This window comes from Sceloporus occidentalis, unplaced genomic scaffold (genome assembly GCF_023333645.1).
Source record: "Sceloporus occidentalis isolate IW3139 unplaced genomic scaffold, rSceOcc1.0.p SCAF_4, whole genome shotgun sequence".
NCBI lineage: Eukaryota > Metazoa > Chordata > Lepidosauria > Squamata > Phrynosomatidae > Sceloporus > Sceloporus occidentalis.
In genome coordinates this window covers 93,643,610-93,665,883 of record NW_028316984.1, presented here as the reverse complement: position 1 = coordinate 93,665,883, position 22,274 = coordinate 93,643,610, and the positions used below count along the sequence as shown (strand labels likewise).

Below are 22,274 nucleotides of genomic sequence, written 5' to 3'. Positions count from 1 at the left end.
TGAGGCAGTGTGGGCTCTATGCCTTCTGTCAGGCTGAGTATTTGTTACCTTATCTTGCCTAAGTTCTTTTTCTTTGCAGGAATTTATGTTTCTTCACTTGCTGAAAAAACAATTCCTTAAAGTATGATTCCGTTGCTAAATTTTAGACAGAGCTTTCAGAAGTTATTTTTAAGTCAACAACTTTCAGGATCTGCAAACCAGGATGGCTAGTGATCATTTTGGCTGGGCAATTCTGAGAGCTGTACTTCAAAAGCATTAACTTTTCTGAGCTCTGGATTGGCACACAGAAGCTGCCTCCTCATTTCATTTCTTACTGAATCAAAGTGCAATCCTAATTAGCACAGAAGGTCATGCCCTTGCCCTAGCTCAACTTTGTGGTAGCATTATGGCATGGTCCTTGGGCATAGGACACCTGGCTCTGAAGTTTTTAATTCCTCCATTGCCTCATTCTTTGGGCTCTTTTGTCAGCCAGTTTCTGAGATGAATTGGTAGAATTGGCATTTCTGCTGACAGAATAGGCTTGTGCCTAATCAAAATCCCATGAAGAAGCTGGCCTTTAAATTCTTTTCATCTTCCCTACATTTCAAATGGACTTCTCAAATGACTACTCATGAAAAAGCATCAGGAATGATGAAACAAAATTGTTAATGAACCACCAAGATGTTTCTAAGAAATCTGTACTAAAATGCTTGTAAATGCCAACTGGATGAATCTGTTTCAAAGATCATCATTGTTATTAAGTAAACAGTGGTTTCAGTTTCTAGGGTTTATGGTTCTCCAATCCCAGAAAGCCTTTTTATATATTAGTTGTCATAAATGCAATATGAATATTTAAAATATGTTATTTGATTAATCAGGAGAATGAATATGCATGCACCTATATGGATGCACAAGTGCAACACATAAAGAGTGGATAGATTAAACAGGGATGGACAGATAGAGAGGTTGGCGTGACATAATCTTTTGAAATGAGTATATAATTCTGTCATCTTACTTACATGTTTTACAGCAGCCACTAGGCAAATATGTAATGGTGCCCTAGAAAACAATATTTGCATTATTGAACTGTGCATGCACCTAGAACAGCAAAATCTTACACTGTATTACTGTATTACTGAATATAACTTTATACTAGTAATTACTGGATACAGCCTGTGTCTTGCTATTTCAGGGTCACAGGCAAGGAAATGGTCTGTGCTTTAAAATTCTATGAAGGTTCAGTAAGATCTCTCAAATATACACATTTTCTGAAGAAATGGTTTAAGGCATTCAGCTGATAGCACCAGAAACTTTGCTTATAAGATGAATAGAATGTGTTCTTGGGTAATAATAACCAGCTTAGGAAGTCCATCAATATGTGTGTCTTATGGTTGGGGAACTGATTCTCAAGATGGTTTTGATTATGGCTCCCATTAGCCTCACTCAGCATGGCCAATGGTAAAGAATTATGGGCATTGTAGACCAAAAATCCTGAAAACAAAATGTTCTCCAGCCAAGATGTATATGACACAATCAATCAAGCTATTCATCATACCTATCCATCACGCATATAGCTAAATCTTCTTTCAGACCCATCTCCTACATATTTTAAATGGTATATATTACCAGAGTCTAACAGAAAATCCAGCTGTACTACAGGTTGAGTGTCCCTTATCTGAAATGCTTAGGACAAGAAGTGTTTTGGATTTCATATCTTTTTGGATTTTGGAATACCTGTATTTGCATATATGTACATGGTATCTTAGAGATGAGACCCAAGTCTAAACACAAAATTCATTTATGTTTCATATAAACCTTACAGGTAATTTTATACAATATTTTAAAAATAATGTTGTGCATGATAAAAAGTTGGTGTATGTTGAACCATCAGAAATCAAACGTGTGACTATCTCAACTACCCATGAAAAAAGTTTTGGTTTTTGGAATATTTTAGGTTTTCGAATTCCAGATTAAGGAGACTCAACTATCTTTATTGCTCATAATGACTCAGAATCAAACACAAATGTTTTCACATAGCCAATGCATATAGTAAATATTCACTCACAGGTTGGCATTTCTGCTCATTAAATGGTGGGCAGCTTATCAAAGAGGTGGAGGAGATCAGCTGCCTGTTGATCTTCACACAACTGTAAACAGTGCAGTTGTCATTTGGATCGCTCATTTGTTCACCAGGCTGGATAATATAAGAAGACAAACTTAGTATCAACTAAACATCTTAATGTTTTTGAAAGGCATTTCTTCTCACTAGTAGCAGAATAACTGTTATAATGGAAGGGCCTTGGTGAAAGGTAAAAGACACAAATTTTCCCACCTTCCCTGGCCATCAGGCCTGCCACATTTCAATCAGATTTGACAAAGGATCTCCACTATAGAAACAAGAAAGAGGTGACATCCTATAAGCTTCCTATTATTTTCAGAGGATACTTTACTTGCCTTCTGTTGCTTATATCTTTTGTCTTTTACACCCAGAGGATATGAAACTTTGCTGGCAAGGTGCCACTCATTTTGGTACATCATCCCAGACATGTTTCAAGAAGAACAGTCAAAGCAAGATTGAAAAATGAAGCCTAATGAATGAATGTGCTTCCTCCCTTTGTGCAGTGTTATTTTTGTTTTTATGCTTTTCTTTTACAGTAAACAGTGGGGATACACTTGTTTCAATTTTTTGGTTTGCTTGTTTCTAAACTAACTGAACATCTCTTGGAGAAATCCCACACAGAGAATTTGAAATCATGAGGATGATGGGTAAAGGAAATAACCAAGACTGAATTTTATATCTTGATTGGGAAAATCAGCTTATCCCTTTTTACCCGAACCCGTTGGCTTCTCTCCTACAGCAAATATTCACAAAGGGCAAGGAAATCAGTACCACATACTTACTTTTAAGATAAGAACTTTGTCACTCGTTTGTGCAACGCAGCTTGTCTGCACGCATTTCCCACAACATTCACCAGGGTATAATACAAGGGAATATCCCTAGGGAAAAGGAAACAAAATCAGGGCTGGCCCAATACATTTTTCTGCCTGGGGTAAAGTGATAAATAGTGTATGCACACACACCATGCCAAAGGGAAAGCAATAACAAAATAACTAACCATTTGCTGCCACTTCGCTGTACCCAATGGTAGTATTGGCCTGTGCACAATTATGATATACAGGTAAAATCTCCAGCAAAATATTGCAGTGTGGAGTGTTCAGCTTCCAGCCAACCTTTTTCTTTACTTCTGTTCTGTTCCCTTTCCTCCAAACTGTCAGCAGTCTTTGCTCACTGGGCATATTTGGTCTTCTTCATTGGCTATTTTTGTTTTCTTTCTCACAACTTCTAGGTATTTTCCAGATTATCTAGCTAGCTAGCTATCTTCACCAGAGGAAAGGAAAACCTTTTTCACAACTTCCTATTTCATGCACAGAAGTCAATGAGTCTGGCACTTGAAATCTGGTAACAGGACAGCATTTTCTACTGGTTCACAAGTCAGCAGGATAGATTAGGAAGTGCAGAACAGACCCTATCTCATGGGGTTAAAACCTTCTGGTTTCTAAAAATGACCGCCAAAGTAGCTTACAGGTGCGGCTGCATCCTGGATGGGCCCAGACAACAATTCAGCAGAGATTTCTTTGCAACAACACCTGGCTGCCTCCCGAATCAGGACTGATTCAGGAAAGGTAAGCCGGGGTTTTAATCCCATGTGATAATGTATCACACACAGCTCTATCTGCCAAAACCTCACCACTCTTCATCTGCTGCCTGAGGCAGCCACCTCATTACAGCTATGGTAGGGACAGCCCACTCCTTGAGGCTGCTGATAGTCCCTTCTCCATGAATGGTGCCTTGTTGGTAGCCAAAAAGATTCCTGCTCAGCATAATAATGAGTTAACTATTAGTATACAGTTCCTCCCTACAGCACTTATAGCATTATGGATTCTGTGCAATGCACTTTATTTTTTTCCCTACAAACAGTCTGTGTTATTATTCACACCCCACAAGTAAGGAACTGAAACAGAAAGACAATGATCTTAAAAGTTCCATCAGCAGAAAACCAACACAGGATTCTGGTCAATGGTGATAATTCTTCAGAACAATGACAACCCCAGGATTCTTCCATAAATAGGTGCAGCTGCTAATATTGCACGTGTGTGTGTGTGTGTGTGTGTGTGTGTGTGTGTGTGTGTGTGTGAAATGGCTGATTCTTACTCTTTCACATGTCACATTGCATGGGACATGGCCACAGGTGATGATATTCAGAAGTGTGCTCTTGTCTTGCTCATAAGTACACAAACATTGCTGACACTTGCTTCCTAAGACTTCAGAACCAGGCTGGAAAACAGGAGCAAAAAACAAAATATTAGTGATGCAATCATGTGAAACACATGTGGTTAAATCAGATCACAGCAACAATGACATATGGCATAGTTACTTGTCACTAGTTATTTGGGGGGAAGGGGAAAAGAATGAGGCTGAATAATAAAGTTGCATCACAACCATAACATAAGTAAGAGTGGAGCTATGCTACTGGTGTAATTCATAATGCTTTCTAGTAACTTTCAAAAGTTACTTTTAAGGGGCATTTTAGAGGAACTATGACATTCTCTAAAGTTTTTCCCTCAAAAAAACCAATGTCATGGAATATAAAGGAAGACTAACAAGTAGTACAGCAAATTAATACTGATAACAGTAATAGATCACACTGTAATGAGTAACAAGAACATTTTAGAAATAAACTGTCCAACCTCTATTAAATTAGCTTAGTAAAACTACTACAGAAAGGTAATAATATGCCAATGGCTATTAGTGGCAGAAATTAATTCTAATTTTCCGCAGAAAACCTTAAGTCTTGTCTCCTGAATAGGTAACTTTGGTCTATTTGTCCCATGTACATTTATGAAGCAAATCCCATTCTGTTCAATGGGACTTGTTCCCTAGTAAGAAGATATAGGCCTGATACAGATGGCGCAGAAGCACCATCCTTGGGCCAAAACTAGGGCTGGGGAGCGTGCAGCAACCACACGCTCCCCAGCCCTAGCTCATATGGACGGCGCCATTTTGAAGGTGCACCGTCCATACATCATATGTGATTATGGCGTCACACACACACCACCTCCACATGGACCGGTGCATGTGTGACACCACTGTGACACTGCAGGGCGCTTGGGGTACCCTTTCAGTGTCACGGGAATGAGCTCTGAAATGGAGCTCCTTTTGTGCACACGCATCACTGGCGTGGCCTGTATATGGCCATGCCAGCGATGCAAAGGAGAAAGGGCCAGGCAGCCTCTTTCTCCTCTTCGCCATGCCTATCGGGGTGTCCGGGGTCACGAAGCCCCATGGACACCTCTTTCCAGGCCACGAAGAAGCGGCATTTTGCTGCTTCTCCGTGGCCTTGGAAAGCGCTGGGTTGGGGTCTCTGGGCTGCCAGTGAAGCTGCCTTGCCACCAACCCAGCATGGAAAGGGGCAGCTGTGAACCGCCCCTTTTCCGTGGTCTGTACCATGCATAATATAGCATTGAATTTCACAGGACTTCTGGTAGATATATATAGGATTGTGCTGCGAGCTGCTAACAGATGCATATGATACATGAAATATTTAGTAACCTAAGCAGCAATTTCAAATCCTGCTTCACACTGAGCCTTTCATTTCTAAAAACAGATAAATGATTATTCATTCTGCAATATTTTTCTCAGAAAATAACATTGGGAACCAACTTATTTCCTCCCACATTTTCCTCCTCAAGAAAGAAGAAAAATCTTACCTTATATTCATTACCATTAAGCACACAAACTCCCTTGGGTTCTGCAAAAAAGAAAAGGCAATGATTCAAAGCTCTGGAGGGTTTTTTTTTTTTTTAAAAAAACAACCAGCTGGATATTTAAAAATTATAACCTCTTATATAGCTCCTGAACATGCTCTCCTCTACCCTGTACAGGGTAGAGTCTAGAGCAGGGATGTGGGAATAATCTGGCCTTCCAGAAGTTGTTGAACTGTAGCTCACAGCATCCTTCACCACTGATGCTGCTGGCTAAGTCTGTGGGGAGTTGCAGTCCAACAATGTTCAGAAGGCTGCATAATCTCCACCTGACTGAACCTTGTTTTTCTGTTAAAGCTATCTTCCATTGAAGGTACTAATCAACCAATTTTGGAGGAAATGATGGAAGCAAATCCTTAAAGGTGGTACAGTTTCCAGAAAACTCTTTGGAATCAACCAGCACCACTAGTTTCTTATGATGATCACCTTTCATAATCAACAGTGGTTCCGGTTGGTACCTTCTTCTGCTGAATTGTATGCAGGCTGTATGTAATCAAAACACGATAACATGGAAATCAATTCCATTACAAATAGATGGACCTACTACTGAGTAAACATGCTTAAAGAGTAGAGCATTAAGCTGAACCTTCCCCCAAGTGTCATTTTCATTCTTCCAAAGACAATTAAAACAGACTTACTGCATTGATAAACTGGGCAACATTGACCTTCAGGAGTCTCAGCAACAGCTTCAAACCCAGTTTCACAATGAGGAGGCTTGGCTGTGCAGTCGGTGGCATTGCATACTGTAACACAGAATGGAGAAATGAAATTGCAGGGATAACTGAAAAATTCCCTAAATAATTCTTATCCAATATTTCTGCAAAATAAAAGCAGCTGTGTATCTTGTAAATAATTTTAATGTTGTAATCTTTCCCATGGTTAGCAAATTAGGAGTTTTTTCACTTGAGGCAGCCCCAAACTCTATCTAGCTTGTCTGTCCACATGGGCAACTGTATCCCACCACTTGAAACAGGTGGCAATAGGACATGGGGCCATACATGGGTTTAGCACTCCTGTATTATCACTCTAGTACAGGCATTTCAATTGCAAATGGCAACCCAGGACAACTTACCACATACAGTAGAAGAACAGCATTTGTCATCAGGATTGACTTCAGTGATCTTGTAGAATCCTTCTCCTTCACATGGTCCTTCAATGGTTGTTGCTGGGCATTTGTGGGGCTCACAGATAATGCCACTGCCTCCTTCCAGGCAAATGCAGTCTTTGCAGTCAAACTCAAACTTCTCCCCAAACTGGAATTGGGCAAAGGTAAACATATAAGGATACAAATGCCAACACAGTATGAGGCACAATTAAAACCTAGTGCAATCCTTCAGGGAGTTTTTTGAATGTCAGCTATAACTGTTGTCAGGGTTTCAGAAGAGAGCAGAAGGGGTTGGTCCATTTATTCTTGATAAAGAGCTTTCAGGGATAAGAAAAATGGGGATCTTCAAAATGCAGTAAATTAATGGATAGGGGCAGGTGCAAAATATTTTGTAAGGTTCTAAGGTGATGGTAGTGGACTTTCTTTTTAAAAACACACACACACACACCTTTGCTTTAGTATTATAACTTATAAAAATGGACTGATATCCTACTGGTAGCCGTCCTCTGCATTTTTTTAACTCAGAAATGACAGTGTTCCTGAGTCATAGTCCAATGCTCAAACCTATACCTTACTATACTATACTATACTATACCTTACCTTCATGAAAATATAGTGACATTATTGTCATCTATGGTAATTTTTACCATTGCTGTGTCCATTGATGGATATTTTATTTTTCAAAAATGCCCTTCCCCTTCCATGAAAAACTGAAAAGGTACCATGAATGCTTGTGGGCAATCTTTGTTCAGTCCAAATTAAGCTACACTCTTTTATTATTGTGGATTTCATATGATAAATTTCTCCAAATAGTTGGAAACATAATGCAAAATAAAAGTATGCTTTGCAAAAAGTGAGCACAGAAGGAAACAGACATTTGTGGCTTACCTTCCTGGGTACATTATCTGGGCCAACGCATCCTGAAAGAGAGTAGAGAAAAACACCATTACAATTGCTGTAATTCCCAATGGTGGCTAGCCAGTTACTGAAATGATTTGTAGTATAACACTTGCATGCCTACTTGAAAGTAAGTCTCATTGAGTTTCAGGGATTTACTTCTGAGTAAAATGGAATAGGATTGTGACCTAAATATGTTTGAAACAAGAATTAGAACCAAAACTTACCACAAGTTTTCACACAGACATCTACACCATCATCATAAAGTGTTGTCCCATCAGGGCAGAAACAGCCTTCTCTTAGTTGTGTTTGGTTATGCCCTATTATACTAGAAGATATGAATATTTCAAAAAATCAGGATTATTCCCATATACATTATGATCAGTGAGCTTACGTCTGTATAAACATACCCATTTAATACCTGAATCATATATTAAAGGTAAAGGTATTCCCCTTTGACAAGGTTGTCAGGTCGTGTCTGACCATAGCAGGCGGTGCTTATCTCCATTACTAAGCCAAAGAGCCAACGTTGTCAGAGACTACTCTGTGATCATGTGGCCAGCATGATTGCACAGAATTCTGCTTACCTTCCCAACAAAGTGGTATGTTTTCAAACTGCTAGGTTGGCAGAAGCTATATATTACCCCATAGGTGCAGCGTGTGTGTGGCCTCATCAACATATGTACTAGATCCCTCGCTAGATGAATGTGTGATTTGCACACTGTTATATAAATATACCATATAAATTTGTGATCTCCAGGCCAGACATAGTAGTTTCAAAACTTCCAGTGCTTATAAATATTGTCTTTGGGGGACTATCAGTGAGAAGACAGGAACTCAACTGCATTTTATATATACTAATGCACCGTGAATTTATCACATCATTCCCTTCAGGTAAATAGTAATTTTACTTTTAGGAAAATAATTACCCTGATTTGCAAGTTTCTTCTAGAGAATGAGCACATGCTTTGTAAACTTTGTTAGATGGGCACTGAATGGCTAGAATTAAAACAGAGAGAGAGAGAACAAAATTAGTGAATCGGCAAGATCAATATTTTCAGCAATATTTGTATTTATTTCTATATGCTGACAATTTTCAGCCATGACAACATGCCACAACTTTTTATTGTGAACAGGAAGCCAATGGGTGAGAGGGAGAGGAAAGGGTGCAAGACTAATGAGTGGGAACACTTGAGATAATCCAGCCCATTTACACTCTTCTCTCTCTAACTTCTCTCTCAATGACAAGTTATGATAGCTGGTAGCACTCTCCTCCACTAGGCCTTAGGCTGCCTTCATGAGGAGAAAGGGTCATTTTGCATCCTGGAAAAAGCCCATCCAGTGCTATTAAGAAGTAACAGAAAAAAGAAGAGGGAGATTAGAATGACATTTCCCCTATCCACCCCAACATTCCTGCTGCCCCATTACTATTGGCTTAAATTTCATTCTAATTGACAGTGCATTTGACTAGTAATACTAATAACATTAATAATTCATAATAGGTTTCACTGTCTACCAGATGTTAGTGACTGGAAACTTGGATCATCATAGATTTGGATCCTATCCAAGAATGTAGGAATCAGATAACATTAGATAACATGGCATGTTTAAGCAGTATTTCTTTTTGTAATTGCACTATTGCAATCCTGTTGCGGCAATTTCATCCATATGGTTGTCATTTGGAATTGGAATTTTTCGTAGAGCACTTATTGCCACTTGAACAACAGCAGCTGCCTTTTTCTAGATGTGCTGAATCTCAATTTGCAGATCTTGATATTTCATAACCTTCCCCTATCTTTGCCTACAATTCTATTTTCTCTTTGGATTGTGACATCTCTAATCCAAACTTTCTTTTTCTCAACCACAATTATGTCTGGCATATTATGCTGTCATTGTTTATCAGTTTATCAGTGTTAATGTTAGTGTCCCATAAAAGTTCTGCCTCGCCATTTTCAACAATTAGGGAGGTTGTGTTCTTATCAGTTTTTTGCAGATGGTAAATTATACTTTTTGTATAGGATCCAGTGTACCATCAAACTACATTATCATGACATTTCTTATATTCAGTCTGTGCAATCTTGCCAAATGAACTAATAAAGTAATCAAGAGCTTCATTGTTTGCTTTACATTGATGACATTTACTGTCCTTATTTTTTCAGTAAGTACCTATTTTGATAAAGTTTGAGAGGGGCATCTCTGTCATTATAGGATAGAAAGCAGAATTAGTTTGCTGGCTTTATAACTAAGTACTTGGTTCATTCCTATAAACCATCCAGTTAAACAATCACATTCAGCTCTTGTAGAAGTTACATAGAAGCATGGGCTATGCAGTCCACCCAGAAAAAGGCATGAGGATTGCAAATCCTGACACCAGATCATAGGTTCATCAGCACTGTGCTTTTGGTACTAAGACACTAAACACTCTATGAGGGGGTGTTTTTTTGTGAAGACATGCACAGTAACTCTACTGTCATTCTAACTTTTCCAGATGAACTTTAGAATCATAGAATCATAGAGTTGGAAGAGACCACAAGGGCCATCCAGTCCAACCCCCTGCCATGCAGGAAATCCAAATTTAGAGGGATGCACTTACAACATGAGCCACTGGTGTGGCTTCTCCAGTCAATGCAGACACCTTGATCTGCGCAGGTTGCTGCATAGATCTGAAGACTTGCACATTCCATCTTACGGTCAGGAACAAAGCAGCTGTCAAATGCACAAGCTTCATAGTAATAGCGAGGATCGACAGCAGCATGACATTTCTGGAAAACACTAGATGGAGAGAAAAAAAATAAAGCACATTAGAAACAGAATGGTTTGTACTTACTTCAACAAAACCATTAACTATATGAGCTTCACACTACAAGAAGACAGGAGAACATTCTTTTAAACTCTTTGAAGTGAAGATAGATTGATGCTTGCTTCATTTGAGAGGAGAGGATTAGCTCTTCCCTCTTCGGTACAGCTTCCAGTGTCCTCCAAGCTCCAGTTAGGCTTTACACCAATGGAGAGGGAGAGCCTTTAAAGATCTAATCGCAGCATGGGAGAGATGAAGAGAATCCCTTATCTCTGATTGTTGCCCTGAGGTAAGGCCAGGGGGAAGCTGATGAGCAGGCTTAGGACATCTAATGCTCCTTGGGCCAATACTCCTTAGTTCATAGTTTAAAATTACTAGAGAGGATAACTGGGTTCTATACACATTATGCTTTCATTCCAGAATGCTGAATACATCTTCCCTGAAGTTAAAAAGAGAGCCCAGATGGTGAGAACCCAAACTCTATCAGGGAGGTTCTGAATCTCTGTTCATTTAGGTCATTAGTTGGAATGTTTGGCTTCCAGGACAAAATCTTTTTAATTTACCCCACCATGGATCACTTGGACAGTTTTCAAATATATATATATTTAAATAAATGTGAATATGCAATAATTATAACTAGTAGCAAATTATTATTGTTAGTAGTAGTAGTAGTAGTAGCAGCAGCAGCAGCCATAGCAGTATTTCTTACCAACCTCTCCCTGCAGATCAAGGTGGGAAACAAAAAGAAATAATACAACATGTAACATTTTAAAACTAATACATTTTAAAATCCATCAATAAATACTCTATAAATCATAATTTAAAAATAATCTGGATAGGCCTGCCAGAGAAGATTGGCCTGTACTGTCATTTTAAACACAGACAGCATCTTGAGCTGACAAATCTCTTCCAACAGGTCATTCCACGGTCTAGGGCAGCTAAAGAAAATGTCCTGTAGGTAACAGTCTGCCTACTTTTGGCTGACTAAGTAGAAGTCTTACAGAGGACCTAAATGTATGGGGTGGATTATACAGGAGAAGGTGATGTTGTAGGTAACCTGGACCCAAACCATGTAGAGCAGTGGTTCTCAAACAGTGGGGCAGGACCCCAAGGGGGGGGGGTGAAAGTTACTCAAAGGGAACACAAGATGGAGGTCATGCTTCTGAAGTCTTTTATGGGTAAAATTTATACATGTATATACTGAATTTACTTAAATAAAACTGTTCTCATTTGAACAATGTTATTTCCTTATAAAACGTTTAAATGTAAATATACATGAATGTGTGAATGAAAATATGCACACTAAATAAGAAAAAGATTTTTATTCATATGCTACATCATGTGGAGGGTGGTGCAATGGCCACATGTAGATGTAAAGCGAGGTCCTAAGGAGGAAAATCTGAGTACCAATGATGTAGAGCTTTGAAGGTAATAACCAACATTTTGTACTTTGCCTGGAAACTAATTGACAGCCAGTGGACTGATTTTAATATTGGTGTAATATCACCACTTCTAGATGTACCAGTAACCAATCTGGCTGCCATATTTGAACTAAGTGAAGTTTTTGAAATTGGTACAGAGGTAGCCCAGTGCACAGTGCATTGCAGCAGTACCATCTTTATATCCCCCAATTCTAGGAAAGGGTGCAGTTGGCATAACAGCCAAAACTGATAATAAGCAATCATGACTGTCATATCAATCTGGGCTGTCATTTGGAGTGACAGATCCAGGAACACTTCAGGCTGCCACAATAAACAACTGTTTCTAGGATTCCTTAGCACTGGGCCAGGGGAGTTAAAACAGAAACTGGATTATTTCTGCAGCATGTTCTAAGCCTGTGATACAGGAAACTGTAGCAGATGCCCTTCCATAACAGAGCAATGCAATGTCTACTTCCTTTCCTGATGGAGAGAGACATATGAATTGAAACTGCCATAATTTTCAGTAGCATGGATGATGACAGTGAGAATCCTTTCAGCTACCAGTTCTGGGGCCCCAAAGCAGGCAAAGAATGAAAAGGGGGCATGTGATGGCCATATGAAGTATAAGGGCCCAGGGTGATTATTTTAAAGCATGTGTATCAGTAACAAAAAGTTACTATCCAGTAGGAGATAATTACAAGTGGTAGGGGATAATAACAGTTGCAAAATACCCTACCCACACATCTTAAGCAACAAGTCACTTGTCACAAATAAAACATTTCAACACTAAATAAAATTCTAAAATAAAATGACTCAAAAATGCAATTAGGACCAAACACTAATTTAAACTAAAGTAAATACTAGAAATGAAAATAATTAATACTCTTACCTGCCACGTATAAGCTCACATAGTGGAGAAGGTTTACAGGGGGGTGGCCTAGTTGGGGGGCGAGCTGTTGTTATTTGGTGAGGGCACTCAGGCTTGTTGGGATCATTGACAATCCAGTCATCTGCCATTTTTTCACAGTTATCTGCAAGGGCTCCATTGCGTAGCATGCAGTCATCTGCTGTATTGTTGGTGCAGGTGCCTAAGATTGATGACAGGCAGATGAGTTAATGGGGGGAACATATTTATGGTGGGTACATATTTATATTCGTAATAACCACACTAAAAAAGGGCTGATGGAACAATAACCTTTAACCTATAGCATAGGACTTTGCGACTTCTACCAGGTGTGTGGTTTTGCTCCCATTCAACTAATTTTCATAGGCTAGACTGAGTTGTCTTCTATGAATAGAAGAACAGCAGTTATAGAAGATGTCTACTACTCCCAATTTGCACAAAACAACTGTCAACATACACAACTTGTGATGGAGCAAGTAGGTGGTGGGGCACCTCACTCCCCTATTGCAGAGGGAGCCTATTCTCTGATGTTCAGACCATATGCTGTCCCTGGCCATAGTTCACTTCACTTTCCAACCCCTTTTGCAATGTTTGAAGAAAACTGGATAAGAGCTGATTTAACCAGCCTATCTGCATGCACCTAACTCTGGATCTAACTCCATAACTGGAAAAAATGAAGTAGCTTGCACAAAATGTCAGAAACACAAGTACATCAGGAGTCTCTGTCTCAAAACTAATCCACCCAAACCCAGCTTGTAAACAGTCACTCCCCACCCCCCAGAAATTTCCATGTTATCAGAGAGTGCTGGGTCACAGGGATACATCCAACTGTTTTCCTTAGCTATATATATTGTGCTGAGCATCTGCTGGGATCTCTGGGGGTCGTCGGGAAGTCCCTGAAAATGACATACTTGGAACACACAGGAAAATAGTTAGATGCACCTCCACTGAACCCCCAATACACAACATGGAAATGTCTGTTGGGAGCTTACCAGGCAAATTTTGGGGGGAAGCTTTTATTGTGTAGTTGGAACAGGATTTGGATTTCTGTGAGTGAATTGTGATGTTGCACATCTGATTTACACCATTATAATTTAATAGCAGGATGCCAGCTCATGTTATTATCATTACTTCAGTTGGTTGTGTGTGAATGTAATCTCAAATCCTATAGTTAAACCTAACCTGAGCAGACCCATTAAATCAATTATTGAGAAGTAAGTCAACACTGGTGTAAATCTAATGGGTTTATTCTTATTGGGAATAATATTTGATATGGGCAAGAATAGCAATGGAAAGAATATTCAGAAATATTCAGAAAATGATAAACAAATATGTATTTCAAGTCTTGGGAAATCTGATGCGAAGAATCCTGGACTGATAAGAATCTTCACAGTTCAACACATTTGTTCTGTGCAAAATTACCACATGGTTGTTTTGCACAGAGAACATTTTTTTCTGCATGAAAAATAGTACTTCAACGTAGAAATATTAATTCATGGGCAGAAAATGCTGTTTTCTGTGCATAGAGGGATGTCATTGGGATTTTTTCTGTATCAAATTTACACATGGTTGAGTTGTACAGAAAATAGCATTTTCTGTATAATAATGAATCTTTCTGCATTAAATATTATTTTTCACACCAAAAATGCTGTTTTCCATGGAGAAAATGCTGCTTCTATGCAAAACAAGCACATGTAAATTTTGTGCAGAATAAGTGACAAATTGTGAATAGCCTTCAAAAACTGTGTGGCTTTTTCACAGCAGGAAGAAAATTGCTGAAATGACTTGTTGTAGCCAGCATAGTTTAGAGGTTTGAGCATTGGAATATGACTATGGCAACCAAGATTCAACTCTCTGTTTGGCCATGGAAACCCATGGAGTGGCCTTAGGCAAGTCAGAGGAAGGCAAAGGAAAACTGCCTATAAGCACATCTTGCCAAGAAAACACTGTGATAGTTTCACCTTAGAGCCTCTATAAATCAGAAATGACTTGAAGGTGCACAACTTCAAGAACCTTTGAGAAGAAACCTAGTGAAGAATTATATCCCTAGGCAAGAAAGTCCACCCCTTGTATGTCAAATACTTTTCTTATGATTCAGTTTCCAACATGTTATTTTAAAAGCACAGGCAAAATAATCCTTACCACATTGTCCCTGGGTATTGTGGCCAAATAGACGATAGGGCAGTCTAATAGTGAAGGATATGCCATTGTAAGTTATATTCACTCCCAATAAAGGAATTTCCACCAGATAGTTTAGACCTGACTCATAAATGTAGACACCATATTTTCGGAAAGGTAATGCCACAACTACTTCATTCACAGTCACCTGTTTAAAGGAAGGAAAGGATATAGATAAGTTACATATAATGTTTATAGGAAATAGGTTTTGTCTCAGCCTACATTGAAATATAGAAACAGGGCAGAATTCAAATAAAATGAAAGATTAACTGTTCTAGGTAATCAGTTTTCTTGCTTTTTATTATCCATTGGAACAAATAAAGCAACTATTAAACTATCATAATATAAAGGATATTTTGAAAATATCCAGTGAACCAATACCTCACCCATTCAGAAATGATGAACTGCCTTGAGATTTTTAAATATAATTCATAGCTCTTTTGAGAAAAATGACTTTGCTCATATAACAAATTTTTGCACATAGAAGTGTGAACTTGCACAAAAGCTCTCTTTTTGCAACATAATATTAAGCATAAGCATAAAGAATAAGCATAAGAATAAAATGCTATACATTTAAATTTGAAAATAGTTTATAGATTTGTATAATCCATAAACAAGAACTGTAAAAATGGGGGGAAAGAAGGCTAATTATTTAATTAAAAATGAAATGAAATGAAATGGTGGGACCCTCAGGCTTATCGCCAAAACAAATGCTTCTCCAGCCACACCACATTGCCAAGCCAGATCTATACTGAAGGAATGAGGTTAGAGCTGTCTCAGATGAATTCCTGAAAGTGCAATCTAGCTGATATTTGTGGACAGATCCTTTCTGGTGTTTAACCAGGAGGAGGCTATGACATTACCATAGGTGATGCACCCCCCCCACCCAGAAAAAAAATTATTATTATTAATAATAATAATAATAATAATAATAAATTTTTATTTATATACCGCCCTGTGGCGAACCAATCCAGGCGGTTTACAACATTAAAATAACATACAGCATAAAAACAATATATTTCCCTCCCCCCTTAAAAAGTTATTAAACAATATATCTAATTTAAAACCACAATAACTAGTTAAAATAACAATAAATTAAACAAAATAATACCAACCAATAAACCACTGCAACTTCAGTTCTAAAGAAAAGGGGGCTTTGGAGACATTACTGAGGAGGGGGGAAATCCTGAGATCCTGAGGCCGGGATATTTCAATCTGGGAAGGCCTGCCTGAAGACATCCGTCTTGACAGCCTTTTTGAAGCTGTCCAAAGATGTTATTGACGGATCTCATCCGGCAGGCCGTTCCAGAGCCTGGGGGCGACAACAGAGAAAGCCCTCCGGGAGGACCGGAGAGCGCGGGGAGGATTGTATGGGAAGAGGCAGTCTCTGAGATAGCTTGGACCCAATATTAAATTAAAAAATTATTAAGCTTTATTTATAAAGTGCTGTAAATTTACACAGCACTGCACATACAATCTTTTAATTAGACGGTTCCCTGCCCTCAGGCTTACAATCTAAGAAGACATGACACAAAAGGGGAAAGGAGTGGAGGATGGAGCCAGAAGTCTTCTGGGAAGGGCCCAGTTCCTTTGGGGAGGCCTGGTGGGATTGGCCCACCCCTCTCTCCCTCAGAAGCCAGGATGGCTTCTTTTCAAGAACAGACATCTATTTATGTAGCCATAGTTATGGAGGTAAGAAAAGGAATGGGAAATGGGCACTGCTTGAAGATATGCCTGTAAGAAATAAAACAAGGGAAAGGCCTTGGCCTAAGGTTATCCTGACTCCTGAGCTGCTGTAGTGTCAGAGCAAGCTTGGAGATGAGGAAAAGGATTCGTTCTGAGATTGTAAGCAACCAGTAAGATGGGTAGCCCATTGCAGGACATGGGATGCCCATTACTCTTTGCCTAACCAAAGACTCCAGGAGCATTCTAGTGCCCACATTGGTAGTCAAGCTAAATGGGGATGTGTGGCCAGAGTTGTATCTGAAATAACAGAGTGTAGGAGAGATCTTGAACATGTTTTCATGAAAGGAAACTTTAGATCATGATTTATTTATCTCAGTTCTCCACCTCTAAAATAGGATTGTTCATATTAATGGTCTGATTCAGAAGAACGCTGTGAAAGTAGTTGTAAAGTATCTATAAGGCATTCTGCATGCTATATATAAGTGCCTGCTATAGGAAGACAAAATTAGAAACTATTTTTAAAGTTCAACATCCATTCCATGCTGAACTGTAAGCCATTTCATTCATACCTCTACTTTCATAGGGATCATTCTGACTGTTGTTACTCGCACTTCTTGGGTCTCATGCTTTACAATGAGTGTGCGTGGACAGGACACAACTTCCCGTGGATCACAATGGTAATTATCAATGTACACTCCAAAGTTGTCAATGGTTTTATGAATTTCTTCCACCAGGGTATAAGTACAGTTGCCTTGGTAACTGTAGTAGAGGCCGTCAAATGTCACATAATGTGGGTCTCCCCAGCCAGTGCAGTAGCCTTCAGAAAGACAAGAGAATTGGATAAATTTTTCGTGCGGCAGCACATGAAGAAACATGAATAGAATCTTTCTAAGAGGAAGGGCAATATATCCTAGCAGCTCTTACAATGGACATAAAATCTAGGGGGACTTTAACATGCAAATAGTAACCTGGGATAAAATAAACTTACACTCACTAATGATAGTAATGGTCCCTAAAACTGAACTTGGAAGCCTCTTGGAGACTTGCACTGGCCTGATTTTCTGTTACATCAGCATAAGGCATGGGGGTGCACAACAGAAGCAGATAGAGGAAGCCATCTCCACCACTAGAGAAAGCAGCTCTGCTGCCTCCCAAGCTGCTCAGGAGCCAATAGGGCTTGCTCTCTTGGCAGAGATGATGTTCCATGCTGTTGCCTCCCCCACTGCTTCTGCACTGAGACCTATGCTGGTCTAATTACACCAATCAATAGGATTGCAGGCTGAGGCTACCTCCACATTGCAGGAATAATCCAGTTTGACATCACTTTAGCTGCTGTACCTCCATACTATAGAATTCTGGGAACTGTAGTTTGTTGTGGCAACAGAACCCCACCACCAGCTCTTTTCTGGTGCCACAACAAACTACAGTTTAAAGAGTACCATAGCATGAAGCTACAGCAGTTAAAGTAGTGTCAAACCAGATTATTTCTGCAGTACAAATGCAGCTGGAGTCTCTCTCTCTCTCTCTCTCTCTCTCTCTCTGAATTTGGTACAACAACAACAAACTCTTACAAGCTCTGTGATGACAGGAAGCTAAACTTGACAGTATTAGCAGGAATTACATGAGAATATTAAAGGTTTGGCTATAACAAGCAGCCTTGCAAATATTTTTAAGATGTCTCAGTTTAAAAGTTTATTTACACCCTGTAGTGTATGTGGAAATTTGAGGAATGCAGTGTTGTTTACACATTAACAGCATAATTAACTAATGACTCTGAAAAATCAATAGGCTTCATCTTACAGCAGGAGAAATAGAGTTTGCATACGATTTCATCTTAGAAAGCATCACAACTATGCAATTTGGATAGGAAATGTTGAAAGGAAAAGAAATATGACTTTATACTTTTTCCTCCCTACATTTCCATCCAGGTTTGTTTTCCTGCATTGCCTCGATGTGAAGATAGCTAAGATGGAGGTAAATGAGATGCAGCCTCAAAAATCCCATTTTCACTATCTTCCACTCTTAATTTTGCTGAAAATCTGATGCAATGGTTAAAGACCAGTGACTTCACTGACACAGCAGAAAAGCAGATGGTCAATGTTGTCTTCTAATACCAAAAAGAATTTGAACCATCAGTTCTATGCACAGATGCTAATATGTACTATCACCACATTTGCACAAGGTGTTGCCTCTTGTTGAAGGAGGAAGCTGTGCTAAATGAGAATAGAGCATATGTGTCTCTGTGTAGATTGCTGACCTGACATTTATTTTAATTATGAGACAGATTGGGAAAGGTGCCTATTCAGTCATGAGAAAAGATGCTGCCACCATGAAGGGATGGTGGCATTTGAATGGCATTTCTACTGTTAGGTCATCTTCTTGGTGGATTTTTAAAATAGGAGATATCGCCAAGCCCCATTTGCTCTGGGACCACGGGAAGGCATTCTGTTTGGTACATTTTCAAATGCATGCCTTTTTTCATAAATTCTGAGCATGCTTCCAGGACTACCTCTTGGCACTGAACGAGGCTGAGGCTTGGATAGAGTTTTCTGCTTCCTTTCATGTGAAATCCACATAACTAACAAAGAAAATCCCAATTGCAGCTTTAAGTCAAAATTAACTGCCAAAGAGGAGAATGAATATCTTGTCAAATTACATTCTATGTTCAGTACAATCATTTTTCTGTATCAACTGGAACCACTTGAGTGAACATCAAATAAATTTTATATATAAACTCACAGTCACATTCCCAGTGCCAGCAGCACCCATCCTCATTTATTACACGCACAGGGGTAAGCCCATTGGCACACTGAGGCTTGGGGGGTGGCTCGCATGTTACATTAAGCATCACCCATTTATCATCTGAAATACATATGGCTTGGACGCATTCACATATCCACCACTTCTCTCCTGGCTGCATTTTGAAAAAGCAGAGAAAAAATATGTAACACTTTACATATATTGAAATATATATTTAAATATCTGCACACATAAATTTATGCAAACATATAATAATGGACTGGAAGACTAACCAAATTCCCCAGTCAATATATGACCTTCACAGTTATATGCACATTCAAGTTTCTGGGTTTTTAAAAGCATAATATCATATGATAGCTAAGATCCAAATGAGTGCAAAACAGTTTGATTCATCTGGGTCACAAAATTAGAAACCTTTTTCTACAAGTGTAAGAGTTCAGCTCATGGTCTGTTTTTCCCCCATCTTGGTTCCCATGCTGTCTGCCAATGATTGAACTTGTAGCTCAACCCAACTGGAAAGAACCAAGGACTCTTTCATGATACACAATTATAGTGTTATGTCTTCACTTCAATTGCTTTGGCAACATCATATGGAATCCTGGGACTCACAGTTTAGGGAAGAGTATTTAGAATTTTCAGCCAGAGAGCTCTACTGCCTCACAAAACTACAAAGTCCACAATTCTATAGGATGTATGCTTTTCTAATTCATACAAAAGCCACCTCCCAACATCCTGCCCAAGGTTGCTAGATCTACCTTATCCAGCAATACTTTGTATAGTCTTAACAACAATTTTCTACCATCAATCTATCAAATTCTGATCAAAATCTGGATTCCGGTCCAAACCAATTGGACAGTGTAACTACACCAGGAACAGTAGCTGCAGGGAGGGTATGTCTATCAGGAAAAGTCATCAGGGAAAAAAACAGTCCTATTGGCTCCCACCTCGTACTACCAGTACACCCTTAAAAAAAAAAATCACTTAAGCTTACATATTTGATGCTTACATTAGCTTTAGTCACCAAGTTTGATCAGGCTGGAAGGAATTTATCGCCATAAACCCCAGTAAAAACTAAACTGAAGGCGCCCTCCCAGAGGACCTTCTCTGCTGTTGCTCCCACCCTATGCCGGATGAGATCTACCAAATATCCAATTAGCTTTTTAAAAAATGGTCAAGACAGATCTCTTCCAGCAGGCCTTCCTGGAGTAGCCCCCAGCTACATATAGATTCCCCATACTTGGAGTATTCTGTATTTGTACAATCCCAGCCATGATGAGTTTGCCCACTGCTTGTTCGCTATGATATTGTGTGATTTTAATATAAATGTATTGATTTTAATGTTTGAATTTTATTCTTAGAACAGTTTAATTCCTTTTAAGGGGGGTTGTATATATTTGTATTATTGTTATCTTTGTACATCTGTTTTAATTGTTGGAAGCGACTTTGATTGTTTCTTACAAATAAGCGGAATATAAATAAAAGCTTTATTTATATTTATTTTTTTCTATGCAAAATCAATACAGTGGGACCTCAGTATCTGCCAGGGATCTATCCAGACCCCATCCATGCAGACACCCAAATCTGAGGATGCTCAAGTTCGGGATGTCCCCAATAGTGGTGCATGCTTGTGGCCACGCGATCATTAGGGACAGCCCTCGTTGTCCCCAGTGGTGGTGCATGCATGTGTCTGCACCACCATTAGGAACAATGGGACAGGGCTTACTTGAACTCCTATTGTCCCCAATAACAGTGTGTCTGCATGCACACACCACCCCTGCAGACAACAGGGGTTGTCACTAATGGTGGCATAGCCACATGCACAAACTGCCATTAGGGACAACACAGGCTTGCCACCCACAGATGCTCAAATTATTCTCTTTACAATTATTCTGTATTATTCTCTTTACAATTCAATTTAATTATGGTTTTTAAAAAAACTTGAAAGGGGTGGACTGGTATTGCCTCTCTTGCAGTTTGAATAAGGGCCCATACCAATGTGAACTCACCCTTTCCAACCCAAAGGGAATGGGTTGACACTAGAACTGCTGAATAAGAAATACACAATAAATAACATGCACATAATAAAGGCAATTTTCGTTTCAATGGTTCTTGCATAAACTTTGATTCTTTCTAGATTTGCAATGTTTCAAAAAGGAGTTTAAGGTTTGGCATTGAAGGAGGAAAACATTAAAAGCAGTGCTCTAAATTAATTAAAATTCTTAATTAATTAAAATGCTTAATTAAGAATTAAAAGTTACTAACCTGAACAGTCCCATTTAAACATGGTCCATGTGTGGTTGGAGGTGACGAAGTTGTTGTAGTTGGAATTTTTGGTGTGGTTGTGGGTATAGTTACGGTTGTAGTTATCTCTGTTGTGGTTGTGGGTTTTGTTGTGGTTGTGGTTGTGGTTCCTTCTGTTGTAGTCGTAGGTGTAGCTGTGGATGTAGTTGTTGTGGTTGAGGGGGTGGGTGTAGTAGTGGTTGTAGTTGTGGGTGTGGGTGTTGTAGTTGTAGTTGGCGTTGTTGTTGTTGTTGTTGTTGTTGTTGTAGTAGTAGTACAAGGCCAATAGGTATACTCTACTTCACAATAGATTGAGCAATTGGCAAGAAAACACACCTCTCTATGAAAGCCCATCTCTATTACTTCACCTAGATTTTGAAAAAAACAAGTGTTAATAAGACCTTTAGAAACCAAAACATAAATCCAGCATAACATTTGAAGAGG

General features: G+C 39.1%; 1 protein-coding gene across 1 annotated transcript in view; it reads right to left on the bottom strand.

Moving 5' to 3' along the window:
* Nucleotides 1-22,274, bottom strand: part of MUC2 (mucin 2, oligomeric mucus/gel-forming) — an 87,271-nt gene that overhangs the window by 2,890 nt on the left and 62,107 nt on the right. The window contains exons 35-50 of the mRNA XM_089523094.1: nucleotides 22,167-22,198; nucleotides 19,530-19,704; nucleotides 17,360-17,607; nucleotides 15,069-15,252; nucleotides 12,912-13,110; nucleotides 10,392-10,576; nucleotides 8,734-8,803; nucleotides 8,032-8,132; nucleotides 7,796-7,827; nucleotides 6,875-7,055; nucleotides 6,441-6,545; nucleotides 5,749-5,789; nucleotides 4,193-4,315; nucleotides 2,881-2,976; nucleotides 2,045-2,173; nucleotides 999-1,038 (exon numbers count right to left, since the gene is read on the bottom strand). Of these exons, the coding sequence (XP_089379220.1) occupies nucleotides 999-1,038; nucleotides 2,045-2,173; nucleotides 2,881-2,976; nucleotides 4,193-4,315; nucleotides 5,749-5,789; nucleotides 6,441-6,545; nucleotides 6,875-7,055; nucleotides 7,796-7,827; nucleotides 8,032-8,132; nucleotides 8,734-8,803; nucleotides 10,392-10,576; nucleotides 12,912-13,110; nucleotides 15,069-15,252; nucleotides 17,360-17,607; nucleotides 19,530-19,704; nucleotides 22,167-22,198 (1,941 nt within the window). The remainder of the gene's footprint in view (nucleotides 1-998; nucleotides 1,039-2,044; nucleotides 2,174-2,880; nucleotides 2,977-4,192; nucleotides 4,316-5,748; nucleotides 5,790-6,440; nucleotides 6,546-6,874; nucleotides 7,056-7,795; nucleotides 7,828-8,031; nucleotides 8,133-8,733; nucleotides 8,804-10,391; nucleotides 10,577-12,911; nucleotides 13,111-15,068; nucleotides 15,253-17,359; nucleotides 17,608-19,529; nucleotides 19,705-22,166; nucleotides 22,199-22,274) is intronic.